Source organism: Arvicanthis niloticus, chromosome 1, assembly GCF_011762505.2.
Source record: "Arvicanthis niloticus isolate mArvNil1 chromosome 1, mArvNil1.pat.X, whole genome shotgun sequence".
Taxonomy (NCBI): domain Eukaryota; kingdom Metazoa; phylum Chordata; class Mammalia; order Rodentia; family Muridae; genus Arvicanthis; species Arvicanthis niloticus.
This window is the reverse complement of record NC_047658.1, coordinates 155,090,349-155,117,483: the sequence shown is the minus strand read 5'-3', so window position 1 is coordinate 155,117,483 and position 27,135 is coordinate 155,090,349. Positions and strand designations below refer to the sequence as shown.

The 27,135-nt window shown below is 38.2% G+C and overlaps 1 protein-coding gene across 1 annotated transcript in view; it reads right to left on the bottom strand.

The window, feature by feature from the left end:
* The window catches only part of Sorcs3 (sortilin related VPS10 domain containing receptor 3), a 588,549-nt gene that overhangs the window by 61,564 nt on the left and 499,850 nt on the right, over positions 1-27,135 (bottom strand). The window contains exon 14 of the mRNA XM_076924035.1: positions 18,168-18,275. Coding sequence (XP_076780150.1) covers positions 18,168-18,275 — 108 coding nt within the window. The remainder of the gene's footprint in view (positions 1-18,167; positions 18,276-27,135) is intronic.

Here is a 27,135-nt window from a genome sequence, read left to right as displayed (position 1 = left end):
ACTTGTCCCCTGCTGTGTGGTCCTGATCACTCCTCAGAGCTCATCATATTGTTATCTGTCTGTCTATGCACTGTGTTCTTTTTAAAGAGAAAGTAAGAGAAGGAGAGAACATAAAGCTGTAGTAGAGAAGTTGGGAGAATTAGAGAAGAAGAGAAACATGATCAAATATCTCCTATTAAAAACTTGTTTTCAATTTGAAAGGTTTTAAAAAGATCTTGCTGCCAAAAGTTAATCTGCTTCACTCTTTCCCTTGAGTCCTAAACCTGAAAACTTTTCTGTTTCCAGCTTGGCTAAATTCACTGCTACCAATAGGACTTCTCGTCCTTACAATTGTTACAACAAGCCATTTTGGGACCCCATCTTTGGAATTGTGTTATTTGTCTCTTTTTAAAAATACCTTTTAAATTATTATTGTTTTTATTATTTATTAAATAATATTATATGTTACTATTATAATTGTTATAATTATTTATTAACAATATTATCATTATGTTATTATCATTATGTGTGTGTACATACATATACTTGCATATGTGCCTGTGTGGACAAGCAACTTGCAAAAGCTGGTTCTCTCTTTCTACTTATGTGTGTTTCAAGGAATCAGTCTTAGGTTACCATACTTCGTGGCAAGCTCATTGACCTGGTGCACCAGCAAATTGTCATTTTGTTCCTTTTCTTAACTCAAAGAAACATAATAACTAATACAGTCTAAACTCTCTTTAAGTTAAATAATGCATGTGAAATATTTAAAATCCTGTAGGAAACAAAGGCACAACAAAGGATAACATTTCTATAGACTCATCCAATGATTAAATCAAGGTCTTTCAATGGCGTTGACTCACAATCTGTTTTCCAAAGTATGCACTATACCTAAATGTGGGAATCTGCCTTTTATTTTTCCCTTTCACACTGAGCCTTGAAAAAAGTAGACACCTCATACATAAATATAAATAAGTGCCTGGAAAGAGGTGCCCTGCCCTTTGGTTCCCCGAGGAAGTTCTCCTAACCACGGGAACAAAATAAATGAATCTTCTGAGCCATTTCTCATTATATGGATTTTCAGGAGGAAAATCAATTAAAATTTATTACTCCCGTTTTCCTTTTTACCTTGCCACATGCATTTTTTCCCCAAGTGTTTGTCTCTCTACTTCAGATTCATCTTGGGCTCTATGAACCTAAGAGACCAGCACAATCTTTGTTATAAACTTCTGGCCTGCCTAATGTCTACACTGCTAACAAGACATTGGTCACAAATAGCCCCATGCTTTTCTGTCTGTGCTTTGCAGAGAAATTAGAAAGCTTGATTTGTTCCTAATACTCCTTTGCCTTGCAATTAACTAGATGGATTCGAACAACTACCTTACTAAATTCTTCAACCTTCTTTTCAAAGGTGATTCTTGTACAGTGGACACAAAATGATGGGATACAGAATATGGATTTCTCAGGGTAACTTCTAAGAATGTATTTTCTTCCAGTCTTGTGTATATCTCTAGACACACAATTTGGCTATCTCCTGGTAAACTTCTAGTCAGTGATTTATCCATCTATTAGAGTCATCCATCATTGCATTCACAAGTACTTCTTCCATACAACAGGTACTAAATTAATATAGTTCTTGGTTGATTAATGAATAGCATTAATCATGCAAAATCAATCACATTTTTCAAGACTGCTACCATAGCTTTATCTCTTTTCATTTCTGGGTCAAAGAATTTGATTGAATCCAGTGTCCCTTGAGATTTAGAGGAATTAAAGCAATCTTTGCAGAGGCAAGGAGTAGAAGCTACTCTATCTCTGATCATCCCAGGCTATGTTAGGGTTTCCATAACAAATGTAGTTTCCTGGGACATTAAATAACACACTTTGTTCAATCCACCATCTAGACTGAGTAAGCCTTTCTGAAGGAAAAGGGTGATTAATTTGAGGAGGGAGGTGACTCACAAAAAGAAAAGGCTTCATTAGAATTCCAAACACACTGGGAGTTAGCTACTCATTAATTAAATGATTTGAAATGGGATCAGGGTATATAATTGCTATAATTTAGATGGAAACAATGCCACAGTAAATGTAATTAGAGAAGTAGGTTCTATAAAGATGTTTACCTCTTTCCCGGAGAAAAGTTCTGAGTCACCTGCTTCTCCCCTGCATAGGCACTTGGTACATTTGGATCTCTGGTTAAAAGGGATTTTATTCATAGTTATAGAAGCTGACAGAAGTTTTAAGAGAGTGGTTGGCCACAAAGAAGAACAAGATATTATAACCAAAAATGCCTAGAGATGTTCAAATAAAAGAATTTCCTTTGAGAGATAATAGTTGGGAACTCAACTGGAGTGACTTTTGGAGGAACTCTGAATTGAACTCACTGACTTACAACGGGTTATCTCTTTTTCTTTCAAGAGAAGCTTCATCATTATGAATTTTTCTGCCCACTAAGTTCTACTTTTATTTGCCTGAGTAACATATTGAGCAAAACATGAAGGGTAATTCTGACTCTGTAATTTTCTTTTTTAAAAATTAAGTTATTTATTCAATTTACATCCTGATTGTAGCCTTCCCTCCCTCCTCCTAGTCCCTCCCTCTCACCCTTCAACACTGCCATCCACACCACCTCCCCTTCTTCTCAGGAAAAGGGAGGCCTCCCTCAGACATCAACCAGCCCTGGCATATGAAGCTTCAAGAAGACTAGGTACATCCCCTTCCACTGAGGCTAGAAAAGCATCGTAATTAGGAAAAAGGAATCCAAAGACAGGCAATGCAGTCAGAGTTAGCTCCTTCTCCCCATTTAGGAGTCCCACATGAAGACACAGCTGCACAACTGCTACATTTGTCCATAGGGGCTTAGGTCTGTCTCATGCATACTTTCTGGTTGGCAGTTCCATGAGCTTCCATGGGTCCAGGTCAGTTGTCTTTCTAGGTTTTCTTGTAGTGTCTTTGACCTCTCTGGCTCCCTCATTTTTCTTCCCTTTTTTTCCACAGGATCTCCCAAGTTACACTCAATGTCCAATAGTTGTGGACGAAGCACCTCTGATGACATTTATGCTAGGCTCTTGTCTGCACACAGAGCAGAATATCATCAATAGTGTCAGGGGTGGGCTCCCTTTCATGGCATAGGTCTCATTGCTGGGAGGCAGTGGTTGGCTCTTCCTTCAAATTCTGCTCTAACCCCTACCCCTTATACATACTGTAGGCAAGAAAAAATGTAGGTCTAAACTTTTGGAGCTGGGTTGTTGTCCCAATACCTCCATCGGAAGCCTTGTCTGGTTACAGGAAATGGCTGTTTAAGTTCTATCTCTCCCATTGCTAGGTGTCTTAGCTAGGGTTACATTTATAGATTCCTGGGAGTTTCCATTTTTAGCTGGTCCCAGAGATTCCCCAGCCAATCCAGTTGTCTATCAGTATTCTCTCCCTCTGTCCTCCCCCAACTTCATCCCTCCTGTTCCCATCACCCACCACCCAGTTTTTTCCACCATCCACTCCCAATGTCTAATCTATTTTCCTTTTCAGTGAGATTCAAGCATGTCCCCTTGTACCCTCCTTGTTACTTAGCTTCCTTAGGTCTGTGGTTTGTATTATGCTTATCCTGTACTTTATAACTAATCTCCACTTAAAGTGAGTATGTACCATGTTTGTCTTTCTGGGACTAGGTTACCTAACTCAGGATGACCTCTTCTATTTCCATCCATTTGCCTACAAATTTCTGGTGTCCTTGTTTTTAATAGCTGAGTAACAATCCAATGTGTAAATGCACCACATCTTCTTAATTCATTCTTTGGTTGAGGAACATCTAGGTTTTTCTAGCTTCTGAGATTTACAAATAAACATGACTATAAACATGACTATAAACATGACTGAACATGTGTCCTCATGGTATGATGGAGCTTCTTTTGAGTATATGCCCAGTGTGGTGTAACAAGGTATTTGGGGTAGATTTATTCCCAATATTCTGAGAAACTGTGAAATTGATTTAGACTTTCTCTGATATTTTCTCAACTGAGATTTCGATCAGGCTAGAAATCTCTACATTAGGGAGACCCAGTCGTCAACTCAGTCCTCTCTGTTACCAGGAGCTATATCCCCTTTCCTTTGATTGGACTTCTATAAATTTCCCATATCCACCCACTACATGTAATTCCCTTTGCTTTCTTGATAAAAACAGTGGTCACTAATCTCATTTCTATCTACAAATTCAATCTCTATGTAGGAGACTCCCAAGGTAGATACTGCCACATGACCTAGTCACAAACCTCATGCAAAGACTTATTAACTTGAGCCTCTGAACATTAGTCTCTCTATCTTTGCCGGATGTAGTACCTTCCACTACCTTGTACCTATTAGAATTCTATTTCTTTGACTAAGGGAAGCATGACTTCCTTAGCCTGTTTTTCCTCTATCTAGGATGGCTTATCAAACAACTATAGGGATTTATCTACATCTCTATAAAGGCAGAAAAACAAGCCTCGTTGCTTGGCATGCAAGTAGGAAGACCTGATTTACAACCCAGGCACTGATAAAAGACAACTAAGTATGGTAGAATTCACTTATAATTCTATAAATGGGGAGGCAAAGGATCCCTGGGACTTGCTAGTTAATCTACATAGCATATTTGTTAAGTTTTTGACCAGAGACCTTGTCTCAAAACAGTATGTGGAGAGTATCAGAAGAATTACTATCTAAAGTTGTCTTCTGGCCTCCACATGTATTCCTACACATGTGAACCCACACACAGAGACATATACAATTACACAGCAATTATGGTATGATAATTGTGATTATTTACAGTATCTATTTGGTTGAATGTCTGAGACTTTGGGATGCATATAATACACCTATATCTATGTATAATCTCTAATGTGAGAGTTTGAGAACCCTGAATAATCAGCAATATTCAGTCAAATAACAATAATTATGCCAACAAAAGAGAAGCATTTGGAGTATGGTAAGCACTTTGTGTGGATTACCCAGAGGAAACTGAGATTCAAGAAAACTAAAGGAGTTATCCAAGAATGGACCACAGCAAGCAAAAGATATTCAGGAATGGAGTGCACATGCTGGTCGCCATTGTTCACGCACACTTCCCAGTGCTGTTTTGAAGTGCTTTGTAACTCATTAGCAGCCATTGGACTGCACAGTGTGGCGCCCAGGCTTGGGTAGAGGTGGGAACTCTTACCTCCAGTTCTAAATAGCCTGTTGGCACAAAGGGCAGAAAACTCATGAAATTCATAAACCTGAAAGCACAGTTGGAGGAAGGAAGGAAGGAAAGAAGGACGTCCAGAAATATCTGTAGGAAGTTTATAACTAGACAGTCTCAATAATGATCCTATTTGTCTCAAGGTCTAACACCTGTAATGAGTGTAGAATTTCTCACTTGACCTTAAACTATGGCAGTCACTATTGGCCTCGTCTCCAGTAGGGAATCCCTGAGACATGAAAGTAAACAAACAGGATTATAAAGTGCTAGAGCCAGAACAGTCGTAAGAGATGAACTTTTAGCCTAATTCCTTCATATACTAGCAGGAAAATAAGGCCTGGACGGCTGATATAAAGAACAATCTTGAAAGCAAGTCTTGTGATATCTAACTTTTACCATGCTGAAGGCTTTTCATGGGAAACATTTCCATCTTTCAGGTTGAGTCACAGATATCCATTACCACAGCAGCTTGGGTGTCTGCTTCAAATGATATGTGACTGCGACCAGGGCTTCCAGAAACTCTAGAAGCTTTCAGCTAAGATCTGCTTTTCCTGTATCATTGCTTATTCTCCCAGCCTCTGGCACTTCAAGAGTACCATGAGATTCTCAAACTCTAAGCTTTCCTTGTAACTACAACTGGAAACCATAGTCTCTTCTCTTGACTCTGTTAAATCAAGTCAATAGACCACAGACAGGAGTGTGTTCTGGTCTTAGGGGAAATGAGGATCTTCCCTTGAGACAGCTTAGCTGTTCCCATTGAGCCTCTGCACAAGGTGAAGGTCAGACATTGATGAAGTATACTTTGAGTTTCACAGGTGAACAGCAAGCTGAAGGGCAAGTGTAGACTCCTCCTTTCACAATAAAAGAACCTCTGTACATTTCACAGAAGAATAGGAGGTATCCAGTTGGTCCAGGCATTCCCTCCCACTCACATATAGATAAGTGTGCCTCAAACTGCAGTAACACAGTCGGGATACATGCAATTTCTCCCTGATATGCTGGATTTATTTCTCATTCCTCCAGGTAAATATTTAAACCTGCTGTAGATTCTGGTGGGTCAAACAGTATCTTCTCTAGTACCTCCACCCAGGACTCAGAATCAGCCATTGCTAGGAAACCACAAATCCCTACACAATCTTGTTACCCAGCCTCGACTTCTTTCGCTGCCTGGATGTCATTAATTTGAGAGCAAATTATTAAAAACCTGCAAAACAGTTCTGAAATGCCTGCAGATTTATGATGAAGTCATTCTACAAAAGGTCACAGGCAACCCTGCCATAATTAAGTCTTTCATTAATTTTTAAAATATACAATAACTTACAAATGCAGCATAAATTAACCAGATGACCTTGAAGAAATTATTTAGAGCACAGCTTCATCAGAAGGTACTATCTAGGGACTTCCTGAATTTGTATTTTATGAGTAGGATTGATTCATTTTTTTTCATTCTTATCTTTTATTGGCTGCCAGCAGAATGTTTATCTGAAATTATGTAGTGCTAAGCGACTCCAGGCAATGCTTAGCCCAGGGCAGTGACGGTGCATAGGTGAGATGCTCCCTCCCTTTGAGTTACAGGCTCAAAGGTTGAGTGGGCACAAGCCACAGCATCTCAAGCACTTGTGCAAAAGTATCTCTTCCCTTTTGCTATCTACATGATGCTACATGTACAGTTTGATAAATGATTTTCCTTTTGTTCATTGTATAGAATTTGTTCTCATTATATAGCTGCTTGAAAGATATAAAAAAAAATCTATAGAGGAGAATATAAATCCCCACTGGAAGCATGTTTTCAATTGTACACAATATTTTTATGCACTTATTTATAATATTGCCCTTTCACATTCTAAGATGCTAGTGAGAATCCACAGACAGGACTAGAATCTTCAAAGGGCAGAAGTATTCTGAGGCCCAAGGCAATCACAAGACACCCTTCTATCTAACTTTCTGTCTGTCTCTCTCATTCTGTTTCTGCTTCTGTCTGCCTCTACACCACACCCTACCAACACCATTGCCACCACCAGCAGCGCCAGCACCGGAACTCAGAAAACAGACACAGTATATCCTGTAGATGTTGATCTATCATCCCAGAGGATAGGAGACGTGTGAGAATATAAGCTTCCACTCGATAGAGGATTGAGTGCTTATGTGCAACTTACCTCTAGAACTCTTAAACTATTGGCTTATTAATAGTTGGCTATCAATATTTGTAGTCAAATAAAGCAATAACAAGTGTTCTTGCAATAAGAGCAAGTATATTCACGCTGCTAAATATCCTCTAAGGGTTCGATTCTCTCAGTAAGACCTGTTCTCCATGTGTATTCCTGCCTCTTGCCTAGAGAATCCTGTCTCCTCTATTTTTGTGAAGGAGACATAAGAATGGATTCCAAATCAAGGACGATTGGTGTTCTGGGAAGACCAGCCATCAGTGGGCAGCAGCTGTAGGTTTCCAACTATTCAGGCAGCATGTGTGGCTGTTGGTGTGCATCCAGGATGCCTGATTGTTTTCCCATTAGGGTGTAGATGGGATTAGTGGTAAAGGAGGTCAGTGGCTATGAGGGAAATTGTATTGAGCAAAAGTAAGACATGAACTAGATCTTAATAGAAACAGGCAGGGGTTCAACAGCACAAACCCTGCAAGCAGAGTCTGTGTTGGTTGCTGGTACAGTATCAGCAAGATAGTGGAAAGAGAGGGGAATTAAAAGCTTTGAGAATAGAAATGGGGAGAGGTGGAGGCAAGGGCCAATTGAGAAAGAAAACTAAAACCATTGGAACTGACATAGCAAAGTAATAAAGCTAAAGAAAATATCATGAACTTGAGGAGAAATGAGGGGGTACTGCAGGAGACAGAGCCGCAGCAGTGACTTAAATACTGTACTCACATAGGAAATTCTAAGAAAAGATACATTAAATTAATTAAATATAATATATATATATAATAATTATATATATATAGCCAATTTCAAAACAGGAGTTAAAGAAAATCATTGTCTAAACAACTTGTTTCTTTTCTCAAAACTATGTCCTTTTGTGAGTTAGCATCATTGCAGTCCATAATGGTGACTAAGAAACTACAAACCTATAAAACCTAAGTCAGGAGCCAAGGGAAACACTGAGTGGAAGGACAAAGGCAGAAGATCAAGGAAGGACCTGAAAATGCAAACGGGACAGCTGTTTTTCTTTGTGTCATTATAGTCCCTTTTTTGTGTCAAATCCTGAACCAAATAAAACAATAGTAGAATCAAAATATTTGGAAACCCAATGCCTGCTCTTAAGCAGTCTCCAGTCCATTCTAACAGCATCACTCCGATGTGTGATCATGCTCCTGGCTGTGGAGGAAGATGTTAAGATTGTTGCAAACCTGCATCTCTCCAGCTGAAAAAGACCTCTCACTTTTAACTGCAAAGGCAATAAATATGAAAAATGCTGTTTAAAACTCACTGTTTCATAATCAGGATTCATTAACAACACGTTGCTGGTGACGGTGACTCAGCAATTCCACTTTTAAGTTTGTGTGTAGATTATAAATTGTCTTCTATTAATTTAAGTGGAGGCATGTACAAAGGTAAGGTGCTATTTTCAAAAGGACAGAACCAGAGCAAATGTATAGTGCAATGGATAGATTGTGCATATTCATTTAATGGCAAAATGTCCTGTAGCATAAAAGATGCCTGGACCACATGAACAGGCCCCGAGTTAGACGATTGAAATAGGCATATAAGTCACTTCTGTTGCCTATATGAATTATGTTTTAAAATATATAAAAGCAATATGGGCTCACATACCCAGAAATTACCAAAAAGTGTAAAAATACATATATCAATATCATGTATATAGTTAAGTATAAAACATATCAACACTTACTCTAGAAATGTCTTTGGAAGCAGAAGTAGATTGGATCTAAGATTGGCAATAAATAATGAATCCCAAGTGACAATAAAGTAAGCCTCATGAATTTCAAGTGCTAAGTGAGCAGGTGCTTAGGTTCTAATCTCTATGCATTTCTGTTTGTAAAATGAAGTTTAAAACATATAAAGTAGTTGTGAAATTATAGATGTGAAATCTAAATTCCAAATCTTACCCAAGCCAGGAGAGCAACTTCAGAGGACTATGTGGGGAAATGACTCTGCTGGAGGGACAGATGAAACAGGCAAGGGCGTGTTCTAGCTGAGGTGTTTGCCATGAGATTCTAGCATACATTTTTACTATCCTTATGTAGTCTCAACACTGCAAAGTTTTTGAGGTGTGAGGCATTTGAACAAGCATGGAAGTCCCTGCTTATAATCCCTGATTTGAGATGCTAAAGCTGACATATTCTCATGAGTTCAAAGCCAACTTTGGCTCCATAGTAACTCCTAGGTCAGGACACTCTGATCTAAAACATTATACTGTCTCAAAATCAAGCAGATAAAGGCAAAGGGAGAAAAAAGAAGACTACCATTTTAATGACAAATATGCTTTTTATGGCAACTCTCTAAGAACCCAGAGGACATTGTGTTAAGTGAAAATTTCATCACGGAGAACTGGTTCTTCATAATGCCGCAATTCACAACAGATGTCAAAAGCAGTCAAGCTCATAAAAGAGACAGAAAATGACCAGTGCTAGGAATTTGGAGGCAGAGATTAGAGAATTGTCCAATGGGTATAAATATCAAGTTTTCTTCGGCATGATGACTAAGTTCCAGAAGCCTGTGTAGTACAGCACCCACACAGAGTACCTAGAGGTAGCAAATGGTTTTGTGAACTTTAAATTATTCCAAGAGCATAGATCTCAAGTTTTCTTCCATTAAAACCCACAGAATATTTTTGTAGGTTATATATCATGATGTATATACATTAAATATGTGCAGTTTTTGGTATATAATTTTTACTTTGGTAAAATTTTAAAAAGAAATGAGATTCTCAGTCATTTCTGGAAAGTATGTTTTCAATAAGGAATGATTGAGAGGCAGAAACAATGTCTGGTTCATTAGACGTTTGACGCTGACAAGCAAAATAAGCGATGATGTTGGGAAGAAAAGAATTATTCTGGCTCATGGTTGCAGAGCTGTCCATCTACAGCAGGCTCAATTGGCTTGAGGTAAAAGTTGCAACATGGCAGAAGGGCATGGTGTGTGACTAAAGTCATCCATTTCCTACTGGAGAACAAGAAGAACAGGTACAAGGCTAAGAGGTGGGGTGCATACATTAGGGCATGCACTCCAGTCCCTCTGCACCCAACAAGACTCCTCTTCTTACATGCCTTAACCTTCTAATGAGCCATAAAATTTCAGATCTATAAATGGATTAGTAGCCTGATTTAGAAAGAATCCTCCTGATTCCGTCACTTCTCAAAAACAACACTGGCCTATAAGGGCCTCTCAGGGAGAAGCCTCACATGACCACAACTCTGTCAAAAGCTGAGATGCTGGTTTTAAGGCAATCACCTGGACAAAGCTCCCACCACACACTTGCTGGGGGTCAAATCACAACCTGAGGGATCCCTCTGCTTTAATTAGCCTGCAATGTTTTAACTGTTAAAAGGAGTAAACGCATGTGAAAACATTTACTTTATGGTACATGAAATCTATTTGAAATTAGATTTTTTTTTCCCTTCAAGTTTTGATTGACACCCACTGCTTCCCATTGGTCTCTGTGGCTATCATCATAAAGTGACCTGGGGCAGCTGAGTAGCTGCTATAGAAACACTAGAGCCGGCAAAGCCTGAATGCTTTGCTGTCTGGATTTTGATTTCTACTCTAGTTGGCCAAAAATTTTCCATCAGGTGGCCATTATTGAAGGATTAAACTTTGGAGATTATGTGTTTCTGTGTGTGTGTGTGTGTGTGTGTGTGTGTGTGTGTGTGTGTGTGTGTCTGTATGCACATGTGTGCATGTGTCTACGTGTGTACATATGTACATGTGTGAGTGTGCATGCATATCAAAGCTGGAAAAAAAAAACTCCAGTGGCAATGAGGTGTCATTCTTCAATCTCAACTACCTTTTCTGTCTGTGTTTTAAGTCAGGATCTCCCCTTACTTTTAAGTACCCAAGTAGAGTAGCCCAGCTGGTCACTGAGCCCAAGAAACTGTCCTTCAGCAGATTTTCTTACACTGTGATTACATGTGCATAGTACACTGCCTGGTTATTTATGTGGGTTCTGGAAATCAAACCCAGGTCTTTGTTTTTGCAATGTAACTACTTTGTCAACTGAACTGTCTCTGGGGTCCTACAATGGGGGTTGCTTCTTTTCATCCTTACACCCAGATTAGGAAAGTGAACCTCAAAAGGACCTCCCATTGGTGGTAAGTACCATCCCTGAGATAAAGTTTTAATATCTAGCATCACCCTTTACACATAACCCTTTGAAGCCCACATGGAAATCTGTTGGTAAGAATTACTGCTTCTTTTCAAGTTTTTCCAGCCCCCAGGACATCCCAGTGTGATGCAGAAGCCCTGCATCCTAGCATTCAGCACTTGAGTCCCTTGCCCCAAATGGAAGTTATGTCTCCGAATGGCAAGAATCCTGGTGATAAACTGAAGACTGGGAATCAAGCCACAGAGTGAAAAGCTGTGTCTGAGGAGTTTCACTGGATTTGCCGATCACTCGAATGACTTACTTTGGGCAAAGTAAAGTCAGGTTCTTCCAGCAAACAACAGAAAATTGAAAAACAGATCAATGGGAGCAGCTCTGGTTCATTTCCGGAGACTTTATCGGATGCAGTTACTAGACACTAACAATGCATTTACAGCTTAGAGTTGGGCCTCCACATCCTACTCGGGATATATATACTTAAGGGTATGTTTCCCACCAAGCATGTGGCTGCTGGCTCTTAAATGGAAAGGAGGTCTTCGCTTCTATTCAAACCTCTGCAGCTTTGAGGTTTGCATAATTTTTAGGCAAAATGTTATCTCTCCCCTTCACTTTGGCTATTAGTTCTGCTAGTAGAACAATGGATCAGAGATTTATGCCAATTAGAGGGGGATTTGCAAAGGGAGTCAGCAAGACAGTAGAGTCTAGCCAATTTGCTGAAGGCATCTGTAGCCTTCCCTACTTCATAGCCTCTCTTTGTGTCAAAGAGGCACATTCTTACCCTTCCTGTTTGCTCAGACTGTGTGACCCACCTGCAGTGACATCTCTGTACAGCCATGAAGCCTTTTGTACCTATTCCTCTGCCTTTCACCACCCGTTTGATGACATCCAATGGCAAGCACAATTTGCCCCACATCTCGCCTTTAAATTAACCCCTAATTCTTTCATGTTCTCATCATACCCTTTTCACACATACTGTGACATAAAGTTCCAGGACTGGTCTTCTTTGACTTAGGAAGGGGTGAGCACAGAGGACCATTCATCAGTGCTTACTAAATCATTAGAATCCTGACACTTTCCTACAAATCCTAGTGCTTCCTTATTGGACAAGCCTTAGAGATTTCTTGTCCCTTCCTCCATTTGGGTTCATAGTCTTTGCTCTTATGTTGTCTGTTTTAGACATTGCTCTGAGCTTTGGCATCCTCATCTGTTCAAGGATGATAATCCTGTCTATACTGCAGAGGTACTGGGAAGGTCCAATGGAATAACATTTGAGAAAACACCTCATGGTGACATCTGACCTAGAGAAGGCAAAAGATGTATGAAAACTAGCTGCAAATCTTTGCTGGATTCTTGTGGATTAGGCTGAAATCTCCGTAGGTGCTTTTTCTGCCTGATCCTATAAGTAACTGCATTTCATTCAGGAGAAATTCTACTGTTCTTGCCTTAGATGTCTTTTTTTTTCCTGAGAGGCTGCATAGTCCTCTGCATTCCCTGCAAAAGATCAGTTAAATCATAGCCACTTGGTTCCAAATTTTCATATTAGTAAAGAAAATCAAATGCAGTGTTGAGGATTTGGGAAAGAAGCTTTTTGCATCCAATTCTTTATTTGAGCAAAAAGAAAAAGAACTCCCCTTAAAGTGTTATTTTGGAGGGAAAACAATCTTGCCTGGAAGAAGCAGATCATAAGGTCCCAAATGCTCTAACATCTGCTGGCACCTTGTCACCCCAAGAGCCTCTGCCTGAGACCACAATAGGCACTCTGGCATGTCAATCACCCAGTGTATTCTCAGCCTTAAGTAATAAGAATGGTCACATTTCATTGTGAATTAGGCTAGAATAGATGGCTGCTGTCAAGGTTTCCAGGGAGACATTGAAATAATAACATTTGAAATGACAATATAAAAAAGAGCAATAAAGGCAAGAAAACCACAGCCCTCCAAGCTGCAGACTTTCTTGTCTCCCTATGCGGACTTCCCAGCAGATCACAGTGTGCAAGTGGGCAGATCTCATAGGAGCAAACCAGAAGCCATTCTCCAGAGGGTTTTCATTCACCAGCTGCCCCACTGAGCCCTCATGCTATTTTATTTTCAAACACACCATTCTGCAAAGAGCATAGATATACCTAGTTTGATCCCAACCCAACTACCAAGCACATTACTCTCAAGCAATGACTAGACCCTAATATTTGGATGACAGAATTCCTGGGGTTGTGCAATTGATTAAAAAAAAAAAAACAACCAAAACCAAAAATAAAAACAATCTCCCAGTGCTATGGCTGAGACCAGTTATAGAGATCACAATATAGTTCTGATTCTTGAGATTCATAGGATTATTTGCTTACTCATTCATTAAATAATTCATTCACCCAATAAGAAATAATGGTGAAAGCCTGTGTTAGTACAAACCTGATAGATACTATTAACAAATAAGAAATATGATGTAGAAGCATCTCACCTCACAGGAATATAACTTCACTCATGTCATTCTGTACATTCATGTATATGTGCTTGCATGTGCATGTGTGCTGGTGTACCTGTGTATACGTGTGTGTGTGTGTGTGTTGAATTCTGCATGTCCTTATGCTCACACCTCCTGGCTTTAAAGCCACGGTTCCCTGATGACTAGTTCACCTACATTTACTCTCAGCATTTTGCCCTGGGATCTCCTTAAAGGGAAAGCATTCAGCTCACTTCTTATCTTCTAAGATCCAACAGGATCTGACATATACTAGACCTCTGAAGTGATTTTAAAGGATTGAGTTATTAAACATATACATTCTCTAAATCAAGATGAAAAGTCAATAGTGCCACACTGTAGCCTTTTTTCTCCTTGGGTGGCTACATTGGGATAAGAGGGGCCTCACAGATCTCAAATGTCCTGTTTCAGTGTTTCATTAGTAAGGTTCAATGGCAAGGGGAAGAATCCTTGTTCCCAAATCTACTTCTTATTCTCAGAATTCCAAAAGAATGTATAGCTTTAGTGTTGTATTTCATTCTGTGAAATCAAAATACTAGTTGGCTTTAGGAAATGAATTGGGTATAAACTCTTTACAAATCCGGAAAGGAGATAGAAAGAGCCTCCTGGTAACCCTTGCAGGACTCCTCGTCTGCTCTGAGCATCCCCAAATGCTACATTATTCTCACACTGGAGAAATCCCTCTGTAATAAAAAATTAAATCCACATTGTTTTTGGAGTACCTGGAAACCCCCAACCAACATCCCCATCCCTGGAACTCTGCTTTTGCTTGATAAACTATGGTTTCTAAAGGGAGCATCATCTTTATCTAAAACCCAGATTTAAATATATTAGATTTAGAAAGCTTATAGAACACTAGGATTCCATATGGCCTTTTAAATAAACTAAGAGATGTTTGTCTATCTTAAGCTTACTCACCCATCTCTCTTCCACTTAAATTTTATCCCTTAAATTATCCCCCTTTCTCACTTTATACTAGTGGTCTACTATTGCCTTCCTCCTTCAGCTCTTCCCCTTCCTCCTCTCCTCCCATCCTCCCCTTCTCCAGTGATGTGTTTCTAGTTTTCTAACTTCTATTGGTACTCAAAGTTGCACCCATAAATCTAAAACTTCAAAGCTAAACCCACATGTAATCTGGAGCATGTGTTGTTTGCTTTCTAGGTATAGGTTACCACACTCAGCATATTTTTACACTTCTATGCATTTACTTCCTTCATTCCTGTTATAGGTCTCGGAGAAATCAAGCTGGTACTGATCTAAAAGCCTCTTTCCTGATGGTATGAATTCGAAATGCCAGAAACTGTAATGTAGGCTTTGAAAGGGTAAAAGTCTTACCAGTATTTAAGCCTTGCACATTACAATAATCAATGGCCTGTCAAGATATGCTCATTTGGTCAATAGTGGCACAGATGTCTTAGCTCCAACCAACAGCTCTCTGCTTAGATTGAAGGACTACAAAATAGAAGTGAACTTATGCCAACTTCTGTAAACCTAATGGAGAAGTCTTGACAGGAGAGTTCATAGGCAAATCTCAGAGAAGAACTACTGAGCTTACTAAGTTGATATAATATTCAACTTCCTTCTAAATACTTATTGTATACACAAAGATCACTCTTCTGGTTTGAAGTGAAGAGATTAATACAGTGAACACAACTGGTCAAAGAGAATAAGGAACTGTGGAATGTTCATCCCCAAATGAGATACTATACCAAACAAACACACCCAGTTCTCAGGGAACAACATTGAAGATGGGGGTAGAAATATTTTAAGAGCCCATGGACTTTGAAGACTAGTGAGAATTGATGTCTTCTAAATATGGCTACCATACTGTACTCATGAACTCTAAACAGCTATAATAGCCTACACAACACCTACATAAGATCAACTCAGTTGACATTCCAGCATGTACACAGGAGGAACTCACAGGCTCTGGTGGTTTGAATAGGAATGTCCCCCATAGACTAACATGTTTCAATGCTTGGCCCATATCCTTGTTATCATAGGTGTGGCCTTGTTGGAGGAAGTATATCACTGTGAGGATGGGCTTTGAGATCTCCCATGATCAAGCCCTACCCAGTGTGATACATAGTCTCCTTTAGATGCCTGCAGATCAAGATGTAGAACTCTCAGCTACCTCTCTAACACTACGTCTGCCTGTGTGCCACTATGCTTCTTACCATAAAAAAAAAAAAAAGGTCTAAACCTCTAAACTGTAGCCAGCCACAATGAAATATTTTCGTTTATAAAAGTTGCCATGGTCATGGTGTCTCTTTCCATCAATAAAAACTAAACAAAGATACAGACGCAGTCCGATACGCGTGACTACATGGCAGTAGTTATGCTGCTAGTGGGTAAAGAGTCCATTTTCTTCAGTGATATGGCTCCTGGTAGGTTGTCTATTCACCAGTGGACGGCCTTATACCTATTGACATATAAGCTGCCCTAACTGGACTCTGTGAATTATGTTTTAAAAAATTAAGAGAAATAGTAGAAAACGTGAAGATGGAAGAAATGTATGAAGGGAGATCTTGTAAAAATTCGAGGAGAGGAACAGGAACGAATAAAATCAAAACACATGACATTCAAATTTAAATTTCTCAAATAGTAAGTAAAAATTTTAAAAATTTAAAGCAAGAACCCAAACTTGTGTAGTTTTATTTTGATGAATGCTTCTAAAACCACGTGAATTTCATGAGACAACTATGTTTTTCAATCCCCATCTCTTATATAAAATACTCATGCTGCATATTTGAAGCAAGACCAAAGAGGAACAGAAGCTCTGCTGAGCCCCTTTGTATTCTTGTGGAAGGGAAAGAAGGCAAAACACTATCTGAGAGCTTTGTAAGTGTTTGGGCTCTGAGTTCAATCTCCATTCATAACCATGTAACAAGCTCAATTTCTTAAGAAGGGGAAAATATTACAATTTAAGATTAGATGTATACAACGTTTAAACTGTTGCCTTAAACAGTCTAAAGAATACCAGGCCAAGGAGAGATTACTGGGCACAAGGTTTTGTTCAAAGCTATGCCCAAGAGAAGCACACAATAAGTAAAAATTTATCTCACAATAGAGCATGCAGAATACATCAGGCTATGAGCTAAAGAGAAGCAAAATAGGCAAGTCTCTCAACAAAATAAAAATAAAAGAAGATACAGAATAGTTGAATTTGTGACCTTTAACCAAGATTCTAGGGGCATGCCAGACTTGAATTGAAAAAGTAACAACATCTGGCCTATATACCATCATAAAGTAGCTCATACAAACTCTTGAATGCAGATGTTCATGCCTTGTAGAACTTAAAGCCAGAACCTAAGTTTTGTACTGTATCACACTAGAGAAAGTCCTATAAACAAAGAAACCTTCTACTTTATGCCTAATGATTAAGTGAAGGACAGGGAATATTTTGGGAAAGTCATCTCATGTCCTAAAGTCTCCAAACAATAGTTTTGAGTTAAGAATAGAAGTGTCCCTATTATTTTATTCACTTCCTGATTTTTAAAAAAAAAAAAAAAAAAGTGAATCTTTGACATAGTATTTTGGGCTTCAAGGCAGAGTCATTTATCAAGTGGGGATAACAAAATGTAGGGATTTCTTTCTGCATTGTCTATCAGGATATTATCTGGCACACAGTAGGCACCATCAATGTTTTTGTTTGTTTGTTTTGTTTGATTTGGTTTGGTTTTCCCTGAACAAACTCTAGAGGAACTCTTTATCTACACCACATAATGCATGTCCCCAGAAACATTGTATTGTAACATGAGTCCAGCATGTTTGTCATGAATGTGGTCTCCCTCCTAACTTGGTTGACATGTAGCAGTTCTATACTGGGGTTAGCATCTAGTCTTTCAGTTCTGACCAGAGTTCAGGCTAGATCCAAGTTGAACACTAAGCAAATTCATGTGTGAATGCTAAATCCCTCAAACACATCACAGACTTAACTTTCTTATGTTGTTGAGTTTGAGGTAAGGAGGATTCTTCCCTGTGTTTAAATTGTTAGAAATATCACTAGCCAGTTAGGTCATGAGTCCCTGTGATTCTGTCAGTGGCTCTGTGGGTTGATGCGTGCAAATTTAAACATTTCCATTTCATAGATGAGGAAACTGTGGCTTTGAGACTAAATGATTTCTTGTACTCCTCAGGAAAATGCTGAGTCTATAAATGAAGGGAAACCGAGGCCTCCAGTATCTTCTCTATCACAGTAAGAAGTACTCACGTCATGATGTGGGTCTCTACTCCAGCCTCCACCAACGCTCCATCCACGAAAAGAGGCAGCAATGTGAAACCATACTTGTTCCAGGAATGACCCTCATCAAAACTCACCCTGAGGCAGGGACAAATACATGGAAAACACAGCAGAAAATAAAGTCACAATTTTTGACAATGATATTTTAAGTTATTAAAATTTTCTCTGTATCTTGCTCTCTGACAGTTTGGATAATCAATACTTAATCATCAACATCTCCCTATATCATAAGATTTAATTATAATGTTTCTTCTCAGAACAGGCAGAAATGGCATCAGACCTGCAGAAATATTTTAGCATGTTAGAATTGAGTAAACACACAGAGACACACACAAGTAGGATGGCTCAATGGATAGAGTGTCACATTTCAAATACTAAGAATGAAACTGAAGGTTCAATTTACAGCACAATCAACTCAGCCTTTTGAGTTTCTGACACAGATAAATTGAGTAGTGTGGGTAGGCCTTGTAGAAAGGATGTGCATGTGTCTTTCAGGTCAAACTTCAAAAGAAAAAAGCAATTTTCTATTCATTCGGAAGTGATGTTGGGACTATTCTACCTTTTCAATATCACTTTAATGGGTTTCTAGAAATGGTTAGTGTGTGTCTGAACTGCTCTAAATTGTCCTGTTCCACCATTTGCCCAAGAGTAACATATAGATCTGGTCCTTTGTGTATGCAGAGCATGCACTTATTTAAAGGATGCTTTTAGTGGAGCAGACTACAATGATTCCATGTGCCTGCTTCCTTATCCTTCTTAACAATATCAAGTTCCTGTCTACATTTTGATTTAAGTAGACTACAGAGCCCAAAGGTATGTTCTTGTCTTCTTAATCTCCTAGGATCATTTTTGTCCTGTCCTGTTCCTAAATCTCTAAGTGCAAAATTTAAAATTTTGAACTCCTCAAATATATGGGATTTTCCATATATTACGAATTTTAAGCTCTCAGGGGTTAGAAAATGTGCTTATTCTATTCTTTGAATGACCCCCTCACACTTCCCATATGCATCTTTGTTACATGCTTTGTCCTTTGTATTATACATCATTTCAGAAAATGTGTCTGACTCTTACTAAACTGTGAACTCTTGAGGTCAAGGACTGTCCCATTCATCATCATAGCCCCAACACTTATCTAGACTACGGAAATGTTAAATGATAATGCGTGAAAAGAAACACAATGGGAGAGGTCCTCTTTTAATCTTCCCACTCAATTTTTTCCAGTATGATTTTATTGACTTTCATATATTGGTTGTAGGAATCATCTAGCCTATTAACATCAAGCTGCCTCATTCCCTTTCTATTCACTTTTGAATTTCTTGAGTCTTCTGTTACTTCCTCTCTGGATTCCTATCTTATCATTCTTTCCAAGTATACAGATTCAAAATAGTATTGAGGACAACACCTTAACTCATCTAAGGTAGCCAGTGTAACAACAGTGTTTGGTTTATGGCATATCTTGATCCACAGCCATAAAAGAAAGTTTCCATGAGTTCCTAAGTTGTCAGCATCTATCACTTAAGTTTTAAGATCTCTGTTAATTCAACCATTTTTTATTGATAAATTAAATTGAAACCTAAGCTTGTGTGCACTAAGATGGGAAGACTTGAACTTCTGTGAAAAGAGCATGATACTAACTTCCATGCTATTGTATTTCAGAATTTCCTACAATAATAAAGGTAGTTGTAGAGTTTTTGTGGCCACTAACCAATTAGCTGTGTTGGGTAGCTCCAGGGGTTAAGGAAAAAAAGGTTTTATGGTTTCTCTTTTCAAACCTGTTTGTTGACATGACTCTAAGCAGATAGGTTACTGTTTCCACAGAATAGTGCCAACATGAGTTCAAGGCCTCTTTCCTTGCTTCATTGAGAATGAACTCTCTGATAAAGATGAGTTAGCAACAGGTACAGAGCCAACTTCATTGAAGGCCACATACAACTCAAGATGAGAGGTGCACTCTTATATGTTCCCCAACTGGGCAAAGAGGCAGCTATTTTTACTTTACAAAGAGAAGATGACACCATAAGGCTGAAGATGAAGTCACATCATATGACGTGGGAGCATCAAGAAAGAAGCTTCGAGACAAAGCTAAATGGAAATAGAAAGAGAAACTATCAAAAACTGAAACTCTGCTCTATGGCATAATCTCCATGGAAGGATCTGACTCACAGGCTAGAGGGATGAACGGTGTCAGTAGATACCTAAAGACTAGTCCAGGAAGGACAGGCAGCCTATGCAAGTGGAGTCCAAGGATGACATAAACTAGTGAGATCAAGTGCACAGTCTCTAGAGGCAGGATGGACTCCAGTGTCCTTTATTTATGATTGAGGGGCAATTTGGAAGCCCACAATTGTGCCATGTGGATGCTTCCTGAGAAGAGTGATTTCTAACCCTTCACTGTTTTAGGCTGCGGCAGTTAAAAGGAATAAAACTCCTGAAAGAAACTCCAGAAAACACACTAAAACTCTTAATGTCCTTTCTATGAGAAATTTGGGCCTGAATTGCCTATCCTTAATGATGGCTGGGACTTTGCAAATATTCAGAGATAACTACATTGAATGTCATTCCCAAGGGATTCTCATTTTCCTCCCTACATCAATAGCTCATTAATGTCCATGACAAAGAAATTGGGAATCCTATATTAAGTCTATATGTGAAATTGAAATCAGTAAGACTGCCAATAGTCAAGGAGAAAGTAAAATTCTAAATGACCTCCAAATAATGGCAATACAGGAAAACAACAGATAGCAAATGATACAAACTCCCCTGATCAAATGGTTACTATGTGCCTCAGCTAGCTGTGTCCTCAGTCATAAGAGTAGGGCAGTGTTTCCAGAGAGGACAGTAAAGGAAAGATGCAGTGTCAATGCAATTCGTAGTTGATTTGAGGAGACAAACAATATGTCAAAAGATTGATGCAAAGACAAGTTAGAAATGAATCATGATGATGTAAAGTGGTCTGCTGGTGACTAAAAGTTCTATCCCAAAGATGTGGTACAAATGGAGATCTAGAAATGTGTAGGGGAGGTATATCACAGAGAAAACACCTAATTTGGGGTGGACCTGTTCTCTGGGTCCAAAAACTAGTCAGTGGTAATTCAAAGTGAAAAGAAGAAGTAGAATCTGTAAATGAGGCAAGATGAAGTCATACAGCAGGTTGTCTCCAGATGAAAGGAGAGAGGTATGATGTGATCCACACATTGAAAGAAAATTTTACTTCTACACAGTGAATAGATTGTCCTCAAAGTGGTTGTAAGTAGATGAATGACAAGAGCAGACACTGTTAATTATAAAAGGTCAAGTAAGACCAAATCTGGATAAAGGTTACTATAGTGAACAGACACAGTAAGAGAAAGAAGTCAATAGGGTTTGGCAATGAAATATATACAGCCTCAATAAACATAGTAATTAAATTATGAAAGATGCTTTTTGTGTTATTTCAATAATCAAAAGGGGAAAGTAGAGAGTACAGGAGACATAAAGATTTTGTTTGCCATTTTGGGTTTTGGTCCCTGTCTAGATGTTTTATAGCCATCCATGTTTTGACACCGACATTGTCAGGGAGACCTTTGGATAGATGGCTCTGGCTTTCTGATCAGAGGTGTGATTTATAAGATAGGGTCAATTTAAAAGTGGAAAGTGTAGGTACTGGAGAGATGGCTCATCATTTAAGACCACTGGCTGCTCTTCCATAATAAACCAGTTTGATTCCCAGCATCCAAAAGGAGGCTCACAACCAGCTGTGACTCCAGTTGCAAGGGATCTGCTGCCCTCTTTTTGTCTCCTTGAGCACCAGGTACATAAGCATATATGCAGGGAAAATACCCATATTAATAACAATGATATCATGGAATTTTAAAATGAAGGATGTGTATGAGAAAAGAGCTGTGAGCTGTGTATCTGAAGAAAGGATAAGATTAATTAATGAAATCATGAGTTCAGGCAAAAGCAACCACATTCCTTGTCAATCACAAGTTAAATTATTATCCAACAACAGTGATACAAAAGCTGATCACAGTAGAAAGCCTAGTACATGCCCATAGACTGTAAACACGAGGATGAAAATAGTCCTTCTGCCATATCTTAAATACTGGGTTCAATTTCAAATAGAGCTTACTTTCTTTTATAAAAGACCTGCCAGACAGTGTGATTTAAGGTGGAAGACAAACTAGTTTAGAAACAGATTATATGAATTTTAGACAGCACACTTAGGAAAAGAAAGAAAATAAATACAGACTCAGACTAAAGGTGAATTAATTACCATTTCATTCCAACTTATTCTTTTCACAAGGAGTATTCCACATATTTAAAATAATATACTGGTTTTTCACTATGATAGCAAGATAGTGAATGAATTTAGAGAGAATGTAGAATTTAGTTAGAATTCAGAGAGAATATATGAACCTATCAGTTTTTAAAGAGAAAATAAGGAAATAGAATTTTCCATTCCAGTGATGCTACTATAAAAATAGTCTAATATTCACACAAAGAATGTAAACTCTCATGTTTGTTGCTCTGCTCAACCACCCGTGTTTGTAGTACAAGAGGTGTACAATAAGCAGTCAGGGAATATGTTTGGGACAAATGAACAAACTGGTAATATTTTCCTGAGTTGCATATTTATAAATTCATGGAAACGTAGAATGGCTAGATAAAGAAATATCTGGATGTCCTTCCAATTACACAGTTCTAAAAGTCTGTGTACCCTGGACACCGGACAAAACTTCTAAGTTAGTTTATTGCTGCTCAGCATCCACACTTCCCCCAGATAACTATAGTGATAGCAGAAGATGAGAACTCTATGTCTTCTGGACTTACTAAGTGGTTGTCATTGTCTTATTGTTCTGGCATATTGCTTCTCTTAAGGCTTCAGAAAATGATCTGTTATACCAGATATTATGTTACATTAGATAATCCCTGTAGGATTCTTTAATAATCTATGTATTTTTGATTATATAGTACTGACATGAGGGAAGAATAGAATTTTGAAAAAAAAAAAAAAAAAAACCATAGCCAATGTCTTTTCTAAGGTCTAGCACAGCAGTAGAGGTTAGTGGTCACTGAAAATCAGCTCTCTTTCCCCTGGTAAAGCAAATTGGTTCCTTTAATTTTAATGCACATGCCGGAGGTGTACTGTGCTGACCACCTGGAAGTTCTTCAGAACATGCAATGTTCTTTCTCAGAGGCGTGCACTGTCTAGAACTTTTGCTCTCATGGGAATGTTTCTCTGAACAAAACAAAGCACTTGTGCTCATAACCATGAATGGATGAACAAAACCACACCAAAGGCTAGGTGATATTTCCCTTTCTGTGTCCAAAAACATCACATTAAAGGGAAACTGGAACGGCCTGTCAGGGCTCAGCAAGTTCTCACACCGCAGCGCAACTCAACCTATCTGCCAGTTAGACACCCCATCCATGGTGAGTTTTCACTGGAAAACTGTATTCAGTAGGACTCCATAGCTCATTTTCCTATAACATTTCCAAGACACAGTGGTAAAACTGGATGGAGGGCTTACCTGGAACAGTACTTAGGCTCTAATCTCTGTGCAGCCAAAGTTATATGATCACAGATGGACGTGTCAGTCTGTATACTGTCGTCTTCAAGGCTATCTAGCTACATGTCATTTCAATGGGTAGAAAACAGCAGGTTTTGTTAACCTGGGTAAAGTTTCCCCACCTTTTCTTCTATGATTCCTATTTTCTCTGCAAAGCAATGAAGCTATTATTTAAGTCTAAGAACCTCTTTATCACTGGGCAAGGCTAGGTAAGCTAACTCTTTTATCTTGTGCATATATATACACATCTGCACACAAAAGAATGTTAATTTGAGGTCCATAAGAAAAAATCACAATGAACTGACTACTTAATCTTTCTTCATCTTAAAATACTTTTAAAAAAAAATCTTGAGTTTGCAACTTAATTAGAACTAGTAAGAAAGGAACTGCATTTGAGTTTCAAAAGCTTGGAAAAGCAAAAATTAGCCAGCCATTTTTGTAAGAAAACACTGAAGATAATGACATGGTCAAGCCTTTACAAAACATTCCCATAGCTTTCAAAAACAAAACAAACAAAAAACACAAAAATCAAACAAACAAACACAACAATAACAACAGCAAAACCCACAAACAAAAATTTCTGAATGAATTCTTATTTGTTGTAGTCCTTTCCCACACACGTTCAATAACTGACATTTATACACTTGAAAATGCAAATTATTCCTTTCCTCCTGAGGACTGAATTGGTGGAGTGGTGAATAAAGAGAAATCTTCATCTCTGTCTAAGTTCAGGGAATATCACTATCAACATTTTTTAAAAGCAGATAAAAGGCTAGTTTAAAAGTAACATTAAAAACTTTTAAGTTAGGATAGGTAAACAACTATCATTTTACAAGAGGAGTTCAATAATAATATAATTATTTTATAATCTCTACTCATTTTTCATACCTTTTACTTTAAAAAATGAAAAATCTGACACATGATATTTATACAATGTGTTTGATGGTTGACTCACTTATGTACTTGCTAGTGATGCTGTTGGGGTTATCTGTATATCCACCCCTGTAGACTTCTACTATTTATTTATGGTGAGTACATTCAATGTTCTCCATCCACTGCATAATGATACTGTTAATGCTACTACATTTCACAGAACAATCTCACATTTTCATTGACAATTTTGAGTGATATGGTTGCTCCTGACTACCGATCCCTACATGGATTCTCAATAATTTTTATCACTTAGGCTATTTTCCTCCAATATCTCCAAGTTCTTCCTTTGAACATGAATCTTTGGAAGGAAATCTCTACAAATCAAATTGAATGGTTAAATGCAAGGAAAGCTAAAGGTTTTCGGTTTTTTCTAATTTTTTATTCTATTGAAAATACTTTTCTCATACAATATATCCTGCTTAGAGTCTGTTCTCCCTTTACATCTGTCAGTTCCTTCCCACGCCTCTCCATTCAGATCCATACCCTTTCTGTTTCCCATTTAAAAAAAGAAAACAGGCTTCTAAGAGGTAACAACTAAACAAGTTTTGTGAGTGACAAAATTCTCTTTAATCTCTTGGCACCATGCTCTGCTTGCCTAGTACATATGCTAATTTTCTTTTCCTTCATCGAAAAGAAACACCAATAAACTCTTCTTTCTTTCAATCCAAGGAAAGTTCTCTGCAGAAAGTTTTTAAAAGCAAGGGGAAGCATACAGTCCTGGCCCAGTAATCAAAGAGAATGAGAGGAGAGTCATAGTCAAGCACAGGGTACAGTTTCTACTTTCTTTTTCCAAGACAGAAAGGGAAGGAGTTAGCTAAGCTATGTTTGTGTACAGGAGCACATCTGGTGTTATTGACACGATTCTTATAACATAATAATTAAGCCGAGAAACAAGGTCTTAATTGGTTACAATTAAATGAACTTCACGATTTAAACTTTCTTCTTCGTCAGTGCAAGGACTGCTTGCTCCTTATAAGATGGCTCTTCCCTCCACAGATAGCATTGAGCCGTGAACCTCGAGGGATGACCTACCAGCCCAACCTTAACACCTTGAAGTGACACTTAGTGTCTTTTCAATTCTGCCCCCTTTTGCAACTCCCATCCTTTCCAAGCATTCTGCACTTTTCCTGAATTGTTACCTCAAGTCAGAGTTTTCACTTTGTCTAGCTTGCCTCTCACCACTTCTACTCATAATTCTTAACATCCTTCCTCCCAACATCAGTTTCATGTCACCTGCTACACGAAGACCCCTGTCTAGTATTATACAGTTGGCATCACTTTGGGATCATCTAAATCTATATATCAACTCTGATCTCTCAGCAGATGGGAACCACATCACAGCCTCTGCATTCCTTATCATGCCTAAAACATCAACAGTTAACATGCAATAACCCCAGTGGTCCCTCCAATTAACACCTGTGCACTAATACTTTGAAAAAGGTAATTAATGTACTTGTGTATTAAAATCATTCATTATATTGGTGATTTTAAAAAAATACCCACACATTTAGGGTTGAATTGAATAATTCATTGGAGCAGTTTAGAACAGTGTGTGAAATGTAACATTCCTTCAACAAATCCAGACTATTATTAAGCATCAAATGGATGATAATTACATTGGGAATTTTCACAGGCTCACCCTTAGGCTAGTATAGCAATTTTCTTGAAACTCCACATCACATATCTCTAAAGATTATTTATATAATCTTCTTGTAAAAATAATATGGTAATGGATGTAACTATTCTACCTTGTGCTAATAAAGCTATGAAAGACTGACAACATTTTAGCATGTTTCAACCTAAACGTGACACTTCTATACTGTTTAAATCACAAACTTAAAAAAGCCTTTACCGAGGTGGTTTAAGATTAGACTTGGCACCAAGGCATCAACACTATTTCAGACATAGCCAGATGTTTTCCTCTAAATTCTTACTCTAAAAGTGTTGGTCTTACTGATAATCAAAGCCCTGGTTAATGCTGCGACTGAGCTTCTGCCCCTGGTGAATGCTACCTTTTGCACTCTGACTAGCCTCACCTACAAATAACTATTTAGCTGAATGTGAATCTTTCTCTTCAAGATATTTTCATACAAGACATTCATCTACTATTTTGTCAAAATCCTAAATCATCACTATATTTCCTCAACATATATTCTTACTTCACTCTTTGTCCTCATTAATGAATTAGCATAAATTTTCTGAGCCCTATTACACCATCATTCATTCATGCATCTATTCATTCATTCATTTATTCATTCATTCATACATACATACATTCATAACTGCTACAAAATCTTCCAACTCCATTTCTGCTCTAAATTTACTCTGATAATGGCTTCCCAAGCCATAAGTAGGCTTAGTACATTTTGTTCCATAACTGATTTGATCTGATTAAAGATTTTGATTGTATTATCATCTATCTCCTTACCATTCATGAAGACATATTCTCATGG